The sequence below is a fragment of the Colias croceus genome, chromosome 21 (assembly GCF_905220415.1).
Source record: "Colias croceus chromosome 21, ilColCroc2.1".
NCBI lineage: Eukaryota > Metazoa > Arthropoda > Insecta > Lepidoptera > Pieridae > Colias > Colias croceus.
Window position 1 is genome coordinate 3,552,862 of NC_059557.1, and position 18,341 is coordinate 3,571,202.

General features: G+C 33.8%; 1 protein-coding gene across 4 annotated transcripts in view; it reads right to left on the minus strand.

The window, feature by feature from the left end:
* Nucleotides 1-18,341, minus strand: part of LOC123701408 (protein goliath-like) — a 95,311-nt gene that overhangs the window by 52,730 nt on the left and 24,240 nt on the right. For 2 of the 4 annotated variants that reach the window (XM_045648870.1, XM_045648871.1), the window contains exon 2: nucleotides 1,514-2,032. In XM_045648870.1, coding sequence (XP_045504826.1) covers nucleotides 1,514-1,714 — 201 coding nt within the window. In that variant the 5' untranslated portion in view covers nucleotides 1,715-2,032. Of the gene's footprint in view, nucleotides 1-1,483; nucleotides 2,033-18,341 lie in introns of all 4 variants that reach the window. The other 2 variants (XM_045648869.1, XM_045648868.1) reach the window with 1 other exon arrangement.

The following is an 18,341-nucleotide window of genomic DNA, read 5'->3' on the forward strand; positions in this document are numbered from 1 at the left end:
ACGGATAGTAGCTTTGATACTATGACGATCCGTTGAATATAGGAACCGGGCATTAGAGAAAGCGGGCGAAGCCGCGGGCGGTAAGCTAGTATATAATAAAAAAACACATAAATGTAAAATAAATAGGATATACCTAATATTTAAAATACGTTTTTATTACGTGCCACGAGAGTAATTACGTGATATGATATTTCTAGATGTTTCTCAATGCAATTAATTATGTTAAGTAATTTGTTCATGGAGGTTACGATTAAATGTGTTTAAAAAATAGTGCAAACAAACATCCCATTGCATGCTATTTAGTATACAGTGTGCCTTTATCTACATTAATATTATAAAGAGGAAAACTTTGTTTGTTTGTTTGATTGATTGTAATGAATAGGCTCATAAACTACTGGACCGATTTTAAAAATTCTTTCACCATTCGAAAGCTACATTATCCACGAGTAATATAGGCTATATATTATTACGCTAAGAACAACAGGAGCTGAGCCACGCGGGTGAAACCGTGCGGCACAGCTAGTATGCAATAAAGTGTTAAAGCCTTTTAAGAAAAAAAAAATTATTTCATAAAATATTCATACAATATTTATACTTTTTTTGTCTATTGCGTCGCGTAGGTAATACTCATATTTTAATGATACCTAAAAATTTTCATTTAGTTAATAATACAAATAGTTCATAATTTTTTAAGGTAAGAATTAAAAACTATACTTTGCCTAAAGTAGGTAGGTATTTAAATTTCAAATAAATATAAGACTAACTCAACCTGCACTAGTTTAAACATTTCTTATCAAAATTATTGTAATGTTAACCATGATTATACACGTATTTAGGTTTTATGAACGTTTCTAGAATAATTTTTAAATATTAAGCAAATACCTATATATAAGGTTCTTGATGTTTGTTCACTATTCAACGGAAAATAATCACTAATTTTACAACAATAAACAAATGTCGGACGTTATTTAAAAAAAACTGGAACAATTATCGCTTCCACGATTATTGTGTACTTATTATTTATACGGAAAATGTAGGTAGGTATATCGTCTGACGTAGATTTCTTTTGTTTATAAAATAATAGGTGTAATTGTACGATAAGCCCGGCAAAAGTCTATTTTGGCGATCGATAATTTATTCAAATTTAAAATGAACACCTCGCACAGCATAGCAACCGTTGGTTTATCTTTAACACAACATTAATTGAATAGAAACATAAAATTTCAAAGAGTAACGTACCTACTTTGATACGATATCAACGGCCTAGTTTTCGCAAAAAAATGAACATGCGAAAGTTTATTTGCTTTTGATATTTTTGTAATTGATAAGAATATAACGATACATGCAAGGTTTTATGTCGAATACGTATACATTTTACATATATGTATATCTTAATTTTAATTTTAGTTAATGTTTAGTTGCAAAAACCATCTTACACTACGTCAATAATGTAATAAAACGAATGTCCATAATATCTACTCACGAATTGACTTGCGAAGTGTGTCTTTCTCACCTCAGAAGTATCATTAAAGATCTCGCCGTGTTCGTCCTCGTAAGTAATGTTTATATTCGCAATGGTGTATGTGTCGCTCGTGAAGCGTTCGTCCCCGGGCCCGTAGCGGACCGACTCCAGCTCGCTCCCCGGAGAGTGGCACCCCACTAAAGTCACTACCCAGCTCAACGCCAGGCCCGACCAGAGGTCTTCCGCACGCATTTTAACAACAAACACTGCACATTCAATCGAAACTCACTTCGGCTACGTACTGTCAATGCAGCTCGAACGCGGAACACGTCTGCGTGCGCGCACGATTCTACACAGTGTGACCGGGTTATCAGACCGTCAGACGCGATGGTTCTTGCTATCGTTATCGAGACACTAGTTTGAGAACGCTGTCATATCCGAGTGGAGTCTATGCGAGAGTTATCGTCTTCGACGCAGCCTCCCGCATGGGTGGTGCTAGGATATCATAACACGCGTCTGAAAGTCAACAGCTGCCCCATAACCGGCGAGGTACTTCACGACAGCCGGCACCTGTAACAATAGCATGACGTTAGTTGTTTTAATATTGTGGCTAATGAATCACTCGCGTAGCCTAATTGGCGATTCGAAGAAAAGCATCGCTTGTCCTCAAGTTTGTATTTTCATTATTGGGAAACGGAAATTATTGCCCTTATATATCAACTGTGACAAACAATTCATACCTAGTATTATTTACGTATGTAATGTCCGTTCTGAAAAATAAAGTCTCATTTGCGCAGTTGTTCCGTTTATGTATTGAATGAGAACAATACAACAAATTATTAATAACCTGAACCAATAATATGAAGGTTCATCGAATGAATTTAAAGCTCAATTATTTCATTTTACCTCGTTTTATTTAAATTTACTTAATTTTATTTGAAGACGTAAATTAACACTATATTTACAGAAACTTTTTCATTAACAAATGCACAAAAAGGCAAGAAAAAATATACAAAGGAATTTTTATTTATAGTGTCAAAAGACAAAAGCATAGCTCTCGTGTTTTCCACGTATAAAAATAACTAAAAGTTTATTCAGTTAAAACAAGTAACTTTCATGAAGTATCCCTACTACATTCAATATACATAAAGAAACCAGTCTATCTAGTAACACGTTATGTGCAGTAAGCCTCGTACATAACATGTAAATCTGTACACGACAAAACCTCGTGCCATGCCTTTCCAAATTATAGGACTCAGGCTACATGTTAGGTCTCACGTAGGCTGTTTCTGCACGTATAAACCTAATGCATATAAATCTAAAGTTTTCTTAGTATTTTTGTAATAAGCTAAAAACCTGATATAGGTACGTATCGTAATAATTCATATCTTAAATTCATTATTATGTCGATTATTTATGCTTCATCTAAACAGTAAACACATTCAGAAAAATAAAACGTTTCTAAAATTTCTAAACAAACCTATTAAATCAATATAAACACATCGAAAGAAACTATTATCATATTGAATTTTATTGCAATTAGGTCATGGACAAACACACAGATGGAAAGGTCATTGAACCGCGGTCAATAACCGTAGCAATCAATAAAATAATAAGTTTATTTATATATTTCTGTTATAATGTAATTCCAAAAGATAGCCGCTTTCTTTCAATTGGTCAAGTATAAATACGAAGGTTTTTAAAAGTGATCTAATATAAAAATACTTATGCAAAATTAAAAACACTTTTAAAATATTTTCCGCAGCCTTAATATTATTAAGGCTTCATTAATTTTCTGAAGAAAGAAAGATGGCTTCGTTCTTAGTAGGTAGAAGTTCTTAGATCATTAAGTAAGTAGAAGTTACATGAGATCGGTAAAATTTATTTTCATGGAAATGCTTGCGAAGATAGAACTCCATACTACAAACTGTTTGTAAATAAATAGTAAATACCTGTATAAAATATTGTACAATAATTAGTATAGCTTATAGTATATCTATACATATAAAAAATCTGTAGAAGGGTCAATTCTGTACTTTGAAAATATTGAAAAAATAAATAGCAGGGGGTGTTACTGGATCGATACCAAACCCAAATATGTGATTAAAAAAATTTTTGTCTGTCTGTCTGTCTGTATGTCCAGGCATCACGTGAAAACTAACGGTTCGATTTCGATGAAACTTGGTATAATTATACCTTATTATCCTGGGCATAAAATAGGATACTTTTTATCCCGGAAAAATACTTAGAAAAAAAGTAAATCTTAATTTTTCCGCGCGGACGGAGTCGCGGGCGGAAGCTAGTTTCTAAATAAACCAAGAAAATAAATACGAATTAAAATGATTTTATACAAATCAGAATGTCTGTTCGACTCTGTTCAGTTTACACACAATACAATAGAATATCAAATGACTATAGCCAGATTATACCCTAATATTTCTGCAGATAACAAAACAATTAAATAAAAATCTTCGAGAGACGTCCGATATGACCTTTATTAAATACCCTATTAAGGTTATCGATGGTGTAACAATATATTTCCACACGTTTCCAATTGTGAGGAGTCACGACATTTTTCTATTAAGTAATAATAATTAGTAGGCTCACGACTTTGTACAAAATACGCAATGGAAATATGTATAACCGTAGTATATTATTATTAGTCTGTGGTATAACTTAACTAACATGGAACAGCACGCGCGCCGCGGCCGCTTCTTCGCACATTTCTTCTGGATAATAATTAAGGCGTTTTCTAATTGCTACATTCAGTAAATTTTAAGTTTATTCACAGACGAAAATAAATGGAAAATTTCCTCAAATACTGTATATATGTATAAATGTTAAAGGATGCGTAATTGAAAACCCTTAGACCAGAAAATGGGTACAAAGGACTTAAATTAATCAATAGCACGGGATTAACATATTCGGGATGAATGTGTACAATATGTGTTGAGAATATTTTCAATATTTGTGAGAGAATAAATGACTGGAGAGGAACATTAAAATAAAGTCAAATAAGAACCGATGTGTGAACTACAAGCTCAGTGAAAATGAAGTGGAAAACTTTGTTTTTTCTTCATACAAATAGAAGAATTAGTATTGGCTTTAATATATTACAACATGATAGTTAATGCTCACCTATAATTGGTTTTACAAGTAATAATGAACACGACCGCAGCGTGTTTGTTACTGCTTAACCGCAACAATTTTAGTTACAACCAACCAAGAGATGTAATATTTTATCTAAAAGAAAACAGACTATCAAACTAAACTGCTTTATCTATTATTAGGTCTAGTTAACTAAAGAAGTAGGTGATCAGCCTTCTGTCCTGCCTATCCAAGACTTTTTTCTTCGTCTCCAGAATCCGGGAATCTAGTTCTACGCTCATGCGTTCACCACTGTACCAAGAAGGCGACAGGAGTATTGCTACCAACAGAGTAAATCAAGCTGATTTCTTCAGCCTTTGATGTTATTACATCGTCATTGCTTATTCCAAAATCAATAATCGACTCCAAAGGAATATTCATGAATTGAAATATATATTCATTTTATTTTGTTTGTGACGAATATACCTGATTCATTAATAGTTGATGGAGCACCAAAAATAATGTTTACATTGCTACAAGTCTTCCATTATTAAGCCCACAACTAATACGTCTTTTACAGACAAATGGCGAAATAAAAAAACTATAAAACGCATTGAGGCCGTGAAATAGTCATAAAAACACAAAGGTACAGGAAATTAGGACACTATACCGAGCCGTAAAAGAAAACCTAAGTGTGTGCCAAGAACTAAAAAAAGTACTAACTCTAGCTAGAAATATGTACCTATACGGTATCATTGGTATATGTATGGTCTATTATTTTGTCTAAGTAGTTTATAATTTATATCCCTTGAAGGCATTTTTAGTTAGAAAACATACTTTTTCAAATTCTAAAACTGCACTTTTGTCTATTCTTCTATTTTTGGTAAAGAATAGAAGATCGAGCTTATTGTTTTCTTTTGTGAATGTATGGGTTTTTCTACAGCCTACTGTATGTATTGTAATACATAATAGTATCTAGTATTGCGTAACTTACGTACGTTGACTTCGCAATAAAAAATAAACATCCTGTATTATTGCACTATAGGAATGGAATTTATAAAGTTCTTTGGGAATGCGGGATTTATCTTCATCAGTTTTATTGGCAAACAATGAAATAAGGCGCAATCTTTAGAGGAAGTAGGTAAAGTATTGGTAATTTTGCTATGTCAAAATGTATCCGTGACGTAACGTACAAGACTATTCCTACCTTTTTTATTATTTCCTAAATATTTATATTATTTCCTAATGTATTTTAGGAATCGGACGTCAAATTAGGAAAACGAGTGTGTAATCTGATCTCAACGAAACACTGAAAAATTACAAAAGCTTTGGACATGTATCTAAATAGAAATAAGAATATTAGGATATCTCTAACTGAATGATATAAATCCGAAGAATCAAATTGAACAAAAAGATATCATTCAAACATGAATATTGGACATACATAATATTATATGTAGTTATTATGTCTGCTAATTCTACGTCACCTTTAATGATTGTAGATAGCTGTATACATTATCTACAAGGCCGAAGGTTTTTATTACAAATATTTAATCATTTTAAAATATTGAAACGTTTTGTATTCGTTACTTGTTTGAATTAATCTGCAAAGTGCAAAGTAAACTTGTTTGTATTAGGTTCTAGCTAGGTGTGTATGTTTGTTTGTGTAGAAACTAGGAAGTATTTTTATGTAGCATTTTATTTACTAGTATTTGTATGGTCGGTCTTTTCTATTGTATGCGTATCTTTTATTTCATGAAAGTGTCCCTATTATAATTGTTAAGTTGAACTCCATATGTATAACAACTAACAACTAACCTATTCTCTCAAACAAACGGTTACCCTTCCGTATAAAATAGCACAAATACAAAAACACACGTAACAAATTTTGTTTCTCACTTTATCATTACGTTTTATTTGTTACGTTATAATTGAGTTGTTCTCAAAACACGATTCTATTTAATACAAAACATTTTCTTTGTGAATACCTATTACGAAATCTAATATTATTAAACAGGTCACCTGTTAGCGTAATTCGTAAACCGAATACTGTTATATAGCATTCAACTATTACTGGATCCCAAAATCTTTTGATCTAACATTCTACTTGTAAATTCACTACATTATACACATAGATACATACAACTTAGAATTAATTGATAAAATATGCAAATATTATATCGACATTTTGACTAAAAGACCTTGGTATTACAATTACGGACTACTTCTTTATCTTTGCACACATTCTTTAAATCTTTAAAGGAAATATTGCAGAGAAACGTTTTAAACAAATAAGTAAGTAATTAACGTTCTCATTATTTATCTTATCTTCCACTGAGATACTAAAATTAAGGTTACATAGACTCATTTAAAATAATTCTCACGATAAGTTTCACAAAGACATAATTTTGAAAAAAATTAAAAAACAAATAATTATTTATTTGCTATCTCTACATAAGGTCAATAACCGCTGTATCGGTAAGCAGAACATTACGATAAGTTTTTTGCAGATTAGTACTAGAAGAAGGCTATCGGGGCTTAGTATTCTAGATATTTGTCCTGGAAATTAATTGAAAAACTAACATGTTATCATTCCAAAATATCTATACATATAATAAATCTGTAGAAGGGTCAATTCTGTACATTGAAAATATTGAAAAAATAAATAGCAGGGGGTGTTACTGGATTGATACCAAACCCAAATATGTGATTAAAAAAATTTTTGTCTGTCTGTCTGCCTGTATGTTCAGGCATCACGTGAAAACTAACGGTCCGATTTCGATGAAACTTGGTATAATTATACCATATTATCCTGGGCATTAAATAGGATACTTTTTATCCCGGAAAAATACGTAGAAAAAAATAAATCTTAATTTTTCCGCGCGGACGGAGTCGCGGGCGGAAGCTAGTAAATTATAAAACAATAAAAATAACTGCGTTAAAAACAACCGACTTCAAAAACGGAAAAGTAAGAAATAAAAAAGATTTGATATTATTAATTACTACATATTATTTTTATGTGCTATTTACTAAAAAGGTTTGATGTCGGTGCATGGGCTTAATACTAAGTGCTTAGTGTTTGGCACCGACTTCAAACCTATTTAATAAATAGCACATAAAAATAATATGTAGTAATTAATAATATCAAATCTTTTTTATTTCTTACTTTTCCGTTTTTGAAGTCGGTTGTTTTTAACGCAGTTATTTTTATTTAATACTTTTTAGTGTATTTTTCAACACGAATCAAACGAGCCCAAACTCGATAAAGTTGAGTCAATATATTACTGAGTTCCTATGGCCACCTTCCGATTCCATCATCAGATCAGCTCCATGTCATGATAATGTTTCATCGCTATCCAATTTACATTCGTATACAAAATTTCAGCTCAATCGGTTACCGGGAAGTGAATCAAAGTTACTTGCTACATTGAAATTAAGTCATCGAGTACAGACAAAAATGCTCATAAAATAAAAACTACTAGGCCTAGCCGAATAAAATTTTTATGGGACCAATTCGACACCATCCCGCATCGAACAAAAAAAGAATCACGTAAATCGGTTCAGAAACCTCGGAGTAATCGGTGTACATACATAAAAAAAAAAAAAAAAAATATACCGGCCGAATTGATAACCTCCTCCTTTTTTTTGAAGTCGGTTAAAGAACATTAAATTTGTAACTATAAAATTGATACGTATCGATTCATTAAATTTGGGAATGTGCATTAACATTATTTTCAATTAATGCTGTTGCTAGTATTTATCAGATGGCACATCTCCTCTTTACTTTCTGTCTTAAAAAATAATAATAATCAAAATCCAGTGAGTAGGTATTGAACAATTTTTTATTTTTATTAAATAAATTAATAGAAATCATTAGAATAACGTCTTTGTAAACAACAAGATAGGTACCTACACACAATAAAACCGCATAATATAAAACCTTGTAAAACCCTCACACCAATCAATAGACTATAAAACGAATAAAGCCTATTTATATCTAATCACATACTAAAAACAGTTTACCATATAATTATGGTAAATATATCAAACAGAGAAAGCGACGTCGGAAGGGCATATTCTGACCATGAGGGCCAAGGCGCGTCCTTCGTTGCCTTCCGTGTTGTAGTGATGTCTGCTATCGATAAATGGAGGGTCGATGAACTTGATTATTTGTAAATAATGCATGAATTAATGAACCGCATAATTAGCATTGTTATTTTTATGTTGATTGTAGGAATGTTATCAATTTCATATATTTTATGTTATTGTTCAAATTCAAATTCAAATTATATTTATTTGCAAGAATGTAGTCACAGATTCTAGATGTTTTAATTACAATGTTATGTGGCTAATACATTCTACCCATTGATTGGGTGTGCAAATATTATTGCATAGCAAATATTGTTCTGGCATTGATAAAAAAAACATGCATTTTTTTAAGTATTTATAGAGGCCTTGTATACGTTTTTTTTTTTCTTTTAAGGAAGTACTTAATATATCATAAAGTAAAAATTACATAACTTAAACAATATTTTTAAATAAATAGGTATCTAAAAAAAAAACCGGATGCTTTGACGATAGGTAGGTAGTTTTCGTGCTCGTGCATCAGATATGAATTCAAATTTGACACACAGCAGTTAATTCCAACATCGAACATCACAAACTTCTTTGGAATACAACCAATATAACCATCGACAACAAAAAGGCACGTAACTCCCTGTGACCTTGTTATTTCCCTTCGCGTGTTCTCTGTCATGAACTTAACCATTTGTTTGAGGCTACGAACTCCTAACCTAATGGATCGACATTGGCAATGAACTGTGGCTATTCGTCGTAGCATTGTATAGGGAACAGGATTTGTGCTCGTGTATTCTTAGTTCTATCCTGAAGTGAGGTTCTATTGTAATTATACGACTGGATAGGTTCGAGATGGTCTTTTACTATTATTTACTTACACCTATTGAGAGGATCGTGGTTTAATTTAAATTATAGTGTTTCATTTAGCTAAAACCATGTGCATGAAAACATCTCACGTTTAATTAAAAATGTATGTGTGTGTCTTGCTATAGATTTACTAAACCATCGATTTTCACTGATTTCATTGATTTGATTTTTTAAAGAAAAGGTTAGATACAATCATACTCAAATCAGATAGGTACTTCGTTTTTAAAAGGGAAATGATGCATTCTTTGAAATTCATAAATTATAATATCTACCGGTGCAAGTAAATATGAATACTTATAGCTTATATAAAATAGAACATTACTATGTATTTGTGAACATGAGTTGATAGCTGCACTGATTTACGTATATATAAAACAGTTTTTTCATGACAAACCAGTTTTTAATAAGTCCTGCGTGTATAAAATACTCGTATAAGGACAACGCATTTTACGATAAATACATATTTAATATCTACAAACGAAGTTATTTTTCATGCCTTGACATAATGTTAATAAGTGGTAGTAATTATGATAATATTTGTAATTAAAGACAGCATTTAATTGCCTCCCCAGGATTCAAACTTGGGATTTCCAGTTTGCCATACAATAAGAAAGATAACTAACATACAATAAGATGCTCATATTTTATTCACCTTAGGGAAATGTACAAATATAAATGTTACTAAAATCTCCTGAAAATGCTACTAAAACTAACCCAAACTTTCGAGAGACGACTGCTTCAATTTCTACCTTACATAAGAGATCATTTCAACACTATCGATTCAAACAAAACACCCATAAATCGATTCATCCGTTTCAAATCTGCGATACAGACAAACATGTAATAGATAAGGAACCGGTTTATGTACCTAGTTACTTCTGTGAGCGACTGTGAGCGTTGCCACAAACCTCGTAAGGTTTCGCATCGCAAAATTGTATTTGAAAGAAATGTGAAATTTTGTTTTATATTAATAATAAATAATAATAATAATAAATAATAAATGTGAAATACGCAACTTCTTAACAAAATGCGCAGGAAAGTACTAGAATAATAAGGTTCAAAAGAGACCCATCTCAACGTCCAGTGACTCGGAACAAGCTTCCTCAATGTTTTTGCGCGATTCAATCAAAAGGCGAAATGGAGCGAAATAGTCTTAATTGGTCAGTTTTTGTTCGCTGACACTTCCCTATGAAAAACTATTACTAATTCATCTGCAAGAGGTCGTTAATTAACTGTTCATCCTCACTGAACTATTCATTTGGTTTTTGTGGAAGTTACGATGTAAACTAAATTATATGAAAGTGATTAGTACACATTATTATCCTAAGTTATAATCACATATTTAAATTTGAATTTTTGTATAGCTATGTTCATCTCAACTTTATAAAGTTAACCTAGTTGTCTTAAATTTTAAAAAACAAATATTATAAAGCTGAAGAGTTTGATTGCGCTAATCTCAGAAACTACTGGTCCGATTTGAAAAATTATTTCAGTGTTAGATAGCCCTTTATCGAGGAAGGCTATAAGGCGATATATCTTCACGCTAAAACCAACAGGAGCGGAGTCACGCGAGTATCACCGCGAGGCACAGCTAGTATCACATATATATAAAAGAAAGCATTTATTTATCAAACCAAACAATGTGTCTATGAAGAACGAGAATACGGTAAAGAAAATAAATATTACCCACTACCTATTTGTATGATTTCTCAAGTCATGAATGACCAGCAAAGCTATAACTCAGGTATACTTACGTTAATTTATACCGTGTATTCCTATATAAATATTGTAGACGCGTCATCGTCATAGAAATATTAGTTTTATAGACGTACATAAACTCTTGTTACTTTGAAATTGACGCACTTGAGGCGATACGCATACTGACTTACTTGACTTAAGGTCCTATGGCCCCTATGTGGGGCAGAGGGCGTCCACAGTGCGCCGCCATCGCGTTCGGTCTTGGGCTACGCTCTTCAGCTCCGGCCACGTCAAACCAATCGCCCTAGCCTCCGCTGCCACGGAACGACGCCAGGATTGTCTTGGACGGCCACGCTTTCTTTTTCCTTGCGGGGTCCACTCCAGGGCTTGCCTGGGTATATGTAAGGTGTCCCTTCTAAGAGTGTGGCCAATCCATGTCCATTTACGGCGTAAGATTTGGAGGAAAATCGGTGTCTCGTGGCAGCGTTCCAATAGTTGGTCATTGGAGATCTTTTCAGGCCAGTAAATTCTTAGAATTTGTCGGAGGCAGCGGTTGACAAAGACCTGAATTTTCTGCGAGATATCTATGGTGACTCTCCACGTTTCACTCCCATATAAGAGGACACTCTTAACGTTGGAGCGAAATATTTTTAATTTCACTCCACGTGTTAGCACTTCCGACTTCCATATGGGTCGTAGCTGCGCGAAGGTTGCCCTAGCTTTGGCGATTCTCGAAGCGATGTCCTCTTCGGTACCTCCAGTATTGGACACAACACTGCCAAGATACGTGAATTGCTGGACACGCTTTATTTGCTCTGGTCCCAGCGTCAGCGGTTGCTGATTTGTTCCCTCAGTGCGCATTTCCTGGGTCTTCAGGATATTAATTTTGAGTCCACACAGGGCAGCTTCACGTTGGAGGTCGTTTAGTTTGGATTGCATGTCAACGCGCTTATGGCTAAGCAGACACAGGTCGTCAGCGTAGTCCAGGTCATCCAATTGGTCGGTCAACCCCCACTCTATCCCACGTCGCTTTCCATCGTTGACTTTGCGCATAATACCGTCCAGTACCACCAGAAACAGGAGAGGGGATAACAAGCAGCCCTGTCTTACACCCGCGCGTACATCAATGTTGTCCGATATCAGTCCGTCATGCGTCACTTTACATGCGTATTTCTTATATATTGCCCTCAGAAGATTTATTATCTTGGCTGGAACACCCATCTCTTCTAGTCGGCGCCAGATACTAGACCATTTGACTGTGTCGAAAGCTTTTTCGAAGTCGACAAAGGCAAGGTATATCTCGCGTTGCCATTCTGATGCTTCCTCAAGTATAATTCTCAGAGTATTGATCTGGTCCGTACAAGAGCGATTAGGACGGAAGCCAGCCTGCTCTCTCCGGAGAATAGGTTCTACAGCTTTAGATATTCTGTTCAGTAGTATTCTAGTGAGGACCTTCGATGGAGCAGAGAGCAAAGTAATACCTCTCCAGTTACCACAAAGACTGAGGTCGCCTTTCTTTGGAACAGTTATCAGGAGGCCCTTACACCAATCCTCCGGTAATTCTTCTGATGTCCATATTCTAACCAGGAGAGGTGTTAGTGCCTGGGCGGAGACTTCGATATCGGCTTTTAGCATTTCAGCGGTCAAAAGGTCGATGCCAGGGGCTTTATTATTTTTTAAGGAGAGGATCGCCTTCCTCACTTCATCGTTTGACGGGGTAGACGTGTCAATATCCAGCAGGTGAGGTGCCGCAGTAGTACATGGTGTGTCTTGATGATCAGTCGATGGTATGTGAAAAACTTCTTTAAAATATTCTTGCCATCGAGCCAGCTGACGCTCAGATGTTGTGATCAGCCGACCTTCCTTATCACGAAGAGCCCTTTTTCTAGATCCACGTTTGCCAGATAGAGTTTTCGTGGCGTTGTATAGGTCTCTTAGGTTACCCGTCTCAGCGGCAGTCTGAAAAATTATTTCAGTGTTAGATAGCCCTTTATCGAGGAAGGCTATAAGGCGATATATCTTCACGCTAAAACCAACAGGAGCGGAGTCACGCGAGTATCACCGCGAGGCACAGCTAGTATCACATATATATAAAAGAAAGCATTTATTTATCAAACCAAACAATGTGTCTATGAAGAACGAGAATACGGTAAAGAAAATAAATATTACCCACTACCTATTTGTATGATTTCTCAAGTCATGAATGACCAGCAAAGCTATAACTCAGGTATACTTACGTTAATTTATACCGTGTATTCCTATATAAATATTGTAGACGCGTCATCGTCATAGAAATATTAGTTTTATAGACGTACATAAACTCTTGTTACTTTGAAATTGACGCACTTGAGGCGATACGCATACAAGAAACTTAATTCGAAACTAAATATTAGAAAAGAAAATTGATGAAAAAATACAAGTGGTACTAAATATTTTTTTTTTACTTATAAGTTTCTGTAATCTTCACTCAAATTCTAAATAGAAAGTACTAGGACTGCGTAAAATCATAGCATTATATTTATGACCTCTGTTATAGTAAGTAGATACTCTTTCGTGTAATTAAATTAACCACTAAGCGTGAAATTATAGCTTTAGATATCTACACATGGGCGGTTTATTAAAAAATAATTTCAAAACACTTGTTTCTTAGAGTCTTTTTAGTTATAAGTGACATTACGAAAATTAATTAGGTATAGTTTGAGTAAAGAGAACAAAGGGTCTTTTCACACACACATTTGCCTAGTACTAAATTTTCAGTAATATGTTCTCTTTCCTTTCACACGGCTACAAAATACCTATAGCTACGACCGTGTGAACAGCTGGAACAGGTATCCTCAACATCCTGACCACAAAACCCTCCATGCGTAAATACCAGCGCGTTGCGTGACCAGATGACGGTGTGATAGATCACGTAAACTAGTTAATACCATTTGTATGCGAGAATACGGACAAGTATTGCTCTAGCCTCTAATTAATTGATAACGCGGTATCATACCAAGTAAATTTTACTAACAGAAGAGTCTTAATTCAATTTATTATTAGGACAAGCTTATTTTTAGGACAAGCGCAACTGGGGAAAACTTACGGTTCCTATAAAACATGGTAGGTACCTAGGTACACTTTGATTAGCAGGGCCAAGCTTTGAATGTATGGCAGAAATAAAATGAAATAAGTTTTGTTCAATCTTTATATCAATGTATATCTAAAATTAGAGTCAGTATAGTTATTTGAAAGGTATCTAAAGCTGAATGAAATAGTGAGCGCATTGCGTTTAAAATTTCTAGTACACAATTCCCTAGCTCAATAAATCTCCATGACAATTGCAACATAGAATGCACATTTATCATACACATGCACACAAGACACAGGATATAAAGAAACCAACGAGGACAATTAATACGTTCCATCTGTTTCCTCAATAAAAGTGCGATAAAGTGTCGTTGTTTCAATTATCGCGAGTCAAAGGTTTAGCTTTATCAGAGAGCAACGATCCTCGTGTTCAATGCTGAGGTGTTGTCGAATCCGATATTCAACGGCAAGTTCAATGTTGGTTAACGATCTCAATGTTATGTGTAAATAGGAAATATAAAGATGTTTTTGTTATTAAATGCATAAGTTAATATTTATAAGCTTCTTTACATTGTACAGTTGATTTCTTGAATACACATGCAAGTATTTTTATTTTTACGTTTTACACAAATATTATCTGTTAACCTCAGAGACTTTCCGATCGGAAATGTAATTTTGAGATTGAATTTCTACTTATGCATAAAGTTGCGTGAATTCTAATACATTTTATGTCAGGTGCTCACGAATTATTGTATTAGTTTAAATTAAAAAAACATTATTTTTAGGTTACCAAAATGTAACCACATTACAAACATAGTTCGAAACATATTACGAGAATACAATGCCTATGCTAATTCTCAAAATTATAGTTCCTTACACTTTTAAATATAACCTGACATAACTATGAGCATCTTCATTCTTCACAAACAATAACACGTTGGGCTTATCATTAGCGCTAATGGGCGCAGTTACAATAATAATTGAGTTAGATAATTTGTTTGTTCGAGAACGTCACGCGACGTAACATTTATAGTTTATAATTACTGATATTATAAAGCTGAAGAGTTTGTTTGTATGTTTGAACGCGCTATCTCAGGAAATACTGGTCCGATTTAAAAATTCTTTCGGTGTTAGTTAGCCTCTTTATCGAGGAAGGCTATTATATTATATCATCACGCTAAGACAAACAGGAGCGGAGCACTGCGGGTAATACCTCGGGGCAGAGCTAGTTTATTAATATAGAGGATAGAGGAAAAGTACTCTTTTTACTAAGTACTTAATGTTATAGTCGTTATAACTTATATCATATGCATTAACAAAGGGAAAGAAGTTAACAATTCCTTATTAAGTCTTTTTTAACAATAATTTCAATTATACAAGAAATTTAACTACTTCATGGAACCATCAATAATGCTCTACCAAATGAGAGCTTCTTCGTTTTAGTAATGGCAAAATTCTATTGTTAACATCCTACTATGTTAAATTTTATTAACAAAACAAAACAGACATTATTTAATATCATACATATTACGGGTCTCATAACAAACCCAACAAAGATTTATAACAATAACGAATAACAGAACAATAGAAAATTATGCAAAAATAACTATTTCAAGTTTACACTAAAATTGTCGAAAATATGTTTCTCTTGCAATTTGCGGTTTGTCTTGTTGAACAATGACAACATATGCCTAGACAACACGTTATGTGAAGCCTAAGTAGGTCAATATAATGAGAAAATATCCACAAGTATCTAGATTGTACCAGACTACATGAGCGTGGATGTTGTAAGGTTTCTCCGCTATTACCTACTTTAAATTAACAACTCATGGAAAAAATATTAAGTCTGCTAATAATGCTTATCTGATTAGGCTAAAACTATTTTTTATAATTTATATTATTTTGTTGTGACATTATAATTAATAAACCATCTGTTTGTACACGTGAAAAGTAAAGTATAAAAACATTGTTTTCGTTCTTAATAATCAACAAAAACATAAATCATTCACAGCATTTATATAATTGTATGTTTGAAGTGACCAACATGTTTATCTATATATATATCTATATTTTATTATATAAAACTCAAAGGTGACTGCAGATATAGTGATCTATCAACGCACAGCCCAAACCACTGGACGGATCGGGCTGAAATTTGGCATGCAGGTAGATGTTAGGACGGAGGCGTCCCCGAAGAAAGGATTTTGATCAATTCTACCCCCAAGTGGATGAAAATTCGTATCATGTTTATTTATCTTCTCCACGCAGGCGAAGCTGCGGGCAACAGCTAGTACATTAAATACTCTGCTTTCAGAAGAAAAAGTATACCTATAAATAATATGCCCTAAGCCATTCAAGTAATCTACACTAATATTATAAAGAGGAAAACTTTGTTTGTTTGTTTGATTGTAATGAATAGGCTCATAAACTACTGGACCGATTTTAAAAATTCTTTCACCATTCGAAATTATCCACGAGTAACATAGGCTAGGTTTTATCCCGGAAATCCCACGGGAACGGGAACTATGCGGGTTTTTCTTTGAAAACGCGGACGAAGCCGCAGGCGGAAAGCTAGTAAAGATTAAAATAATAAACTGCCACTCATAATTGCTTACTGTAAAGTGTAAGGCTTTAAACTGTTTATAAAAACTGCAACTTATATGTAATAAAAATACTATTATCTAGACATAGGAAGGTTAACAAGGACTATTTCACAATCTATTAAGGAAGCATTACAACTATCGACATAATAATTACTATATTCTTATATAATTACCGCTTTGTTTCTAAAACAACAAAGAGATTGTTATTTTTTGCGTCTTTTCAATATGGTTGTATTCAATGTATAGTTTAAATTTATATTCATGTCCACAATTTTCTTCCATTTACGTTCAAACATGACTTGTTATGGTTTAGTTATTTAGAAATCAAGGACTTACAACTTGATTTATATATAATATTAAAAGCGATATGATTTCCACAAAACTAATACCTACTGAAAAATCAAATATCTTAAATACACCTACAAATTATAAGTCCAGCAAAAGAAATAAGCCTCTCGTAAAACCTGCACATACATCAGCTTTGTAAATAGGACGAACTGCATGTACCTACGTATTTATATAATGTAAGCGCCAACACACAATACATGTTTAAATAACACTTGATATTCAACACCACTTTTTCCCGTTACTCCGCTTTCTTCGTAAAACAATGTTGTAATGGTATACTGAAGATAGGGGTTACTGCCCGTCAATGCTGATTCTACTGGTCTTCTCAACTACCTACTTATATACTTACTAGCCCGCGTGGTGTAAATTTTTATAGTACAAATTTTCATTCTATGTTTTTACCCTTTGGGAATAGAATTAATCAAAATCCTAGCGGATGTCTACATCATAGTGGCTATCTGCATGCCAAATTTTAGCCCAATAGGTCCAGTTGTTTGTGCTGTGCAGTGTGCATTGTCTGTCGGTCACGTTTGCGTTATATTAGATGACTAGCTTTCCGCCCGCGGCTTCGCCCGCGTTTTCAAAGAAAAACCCGCATAGTTCCCGTTCCCGTGGGATTTCAGGGATAAAACCTAGCCTATGTTACTCGTGGATAATGTAGCTTTCGAATGGTGAAAGAATTTTTCAAATCTGCCAAGTAGTTTCGGAGCCTATTCAATTCATACAAACAAACAAACAAAAAATCAAACCTTTCCTCTTTATAATATTTGTATAGATAAAGGTACCCTTTATCTCACATACACAATATGGAAATAATATACGTACCTATGTATGTAAGTTATAATAAGCGGACTAGTTATGAAAATTTAAAAGTATATTAAACTATAGCGGTCCGCCCCGGCTTCGCCCGTGGTTTATGTTTACGTTTTCTCTCCATAAGAACCATCCTCGCACTTCAAGGAATATAATAAAAAAAGAATTATCGAAATCGGTTCAGCCGTTCTCGAGTTATGCGCATACCAACACATTTTGCGATTCATTTTTATATTATAGACTAGCGGTCCGCCCCGGCTTCGCCCGTGGTACATGTTCACGTTTTCTCTACATAAGATCCATCCTCGTACTTCAAG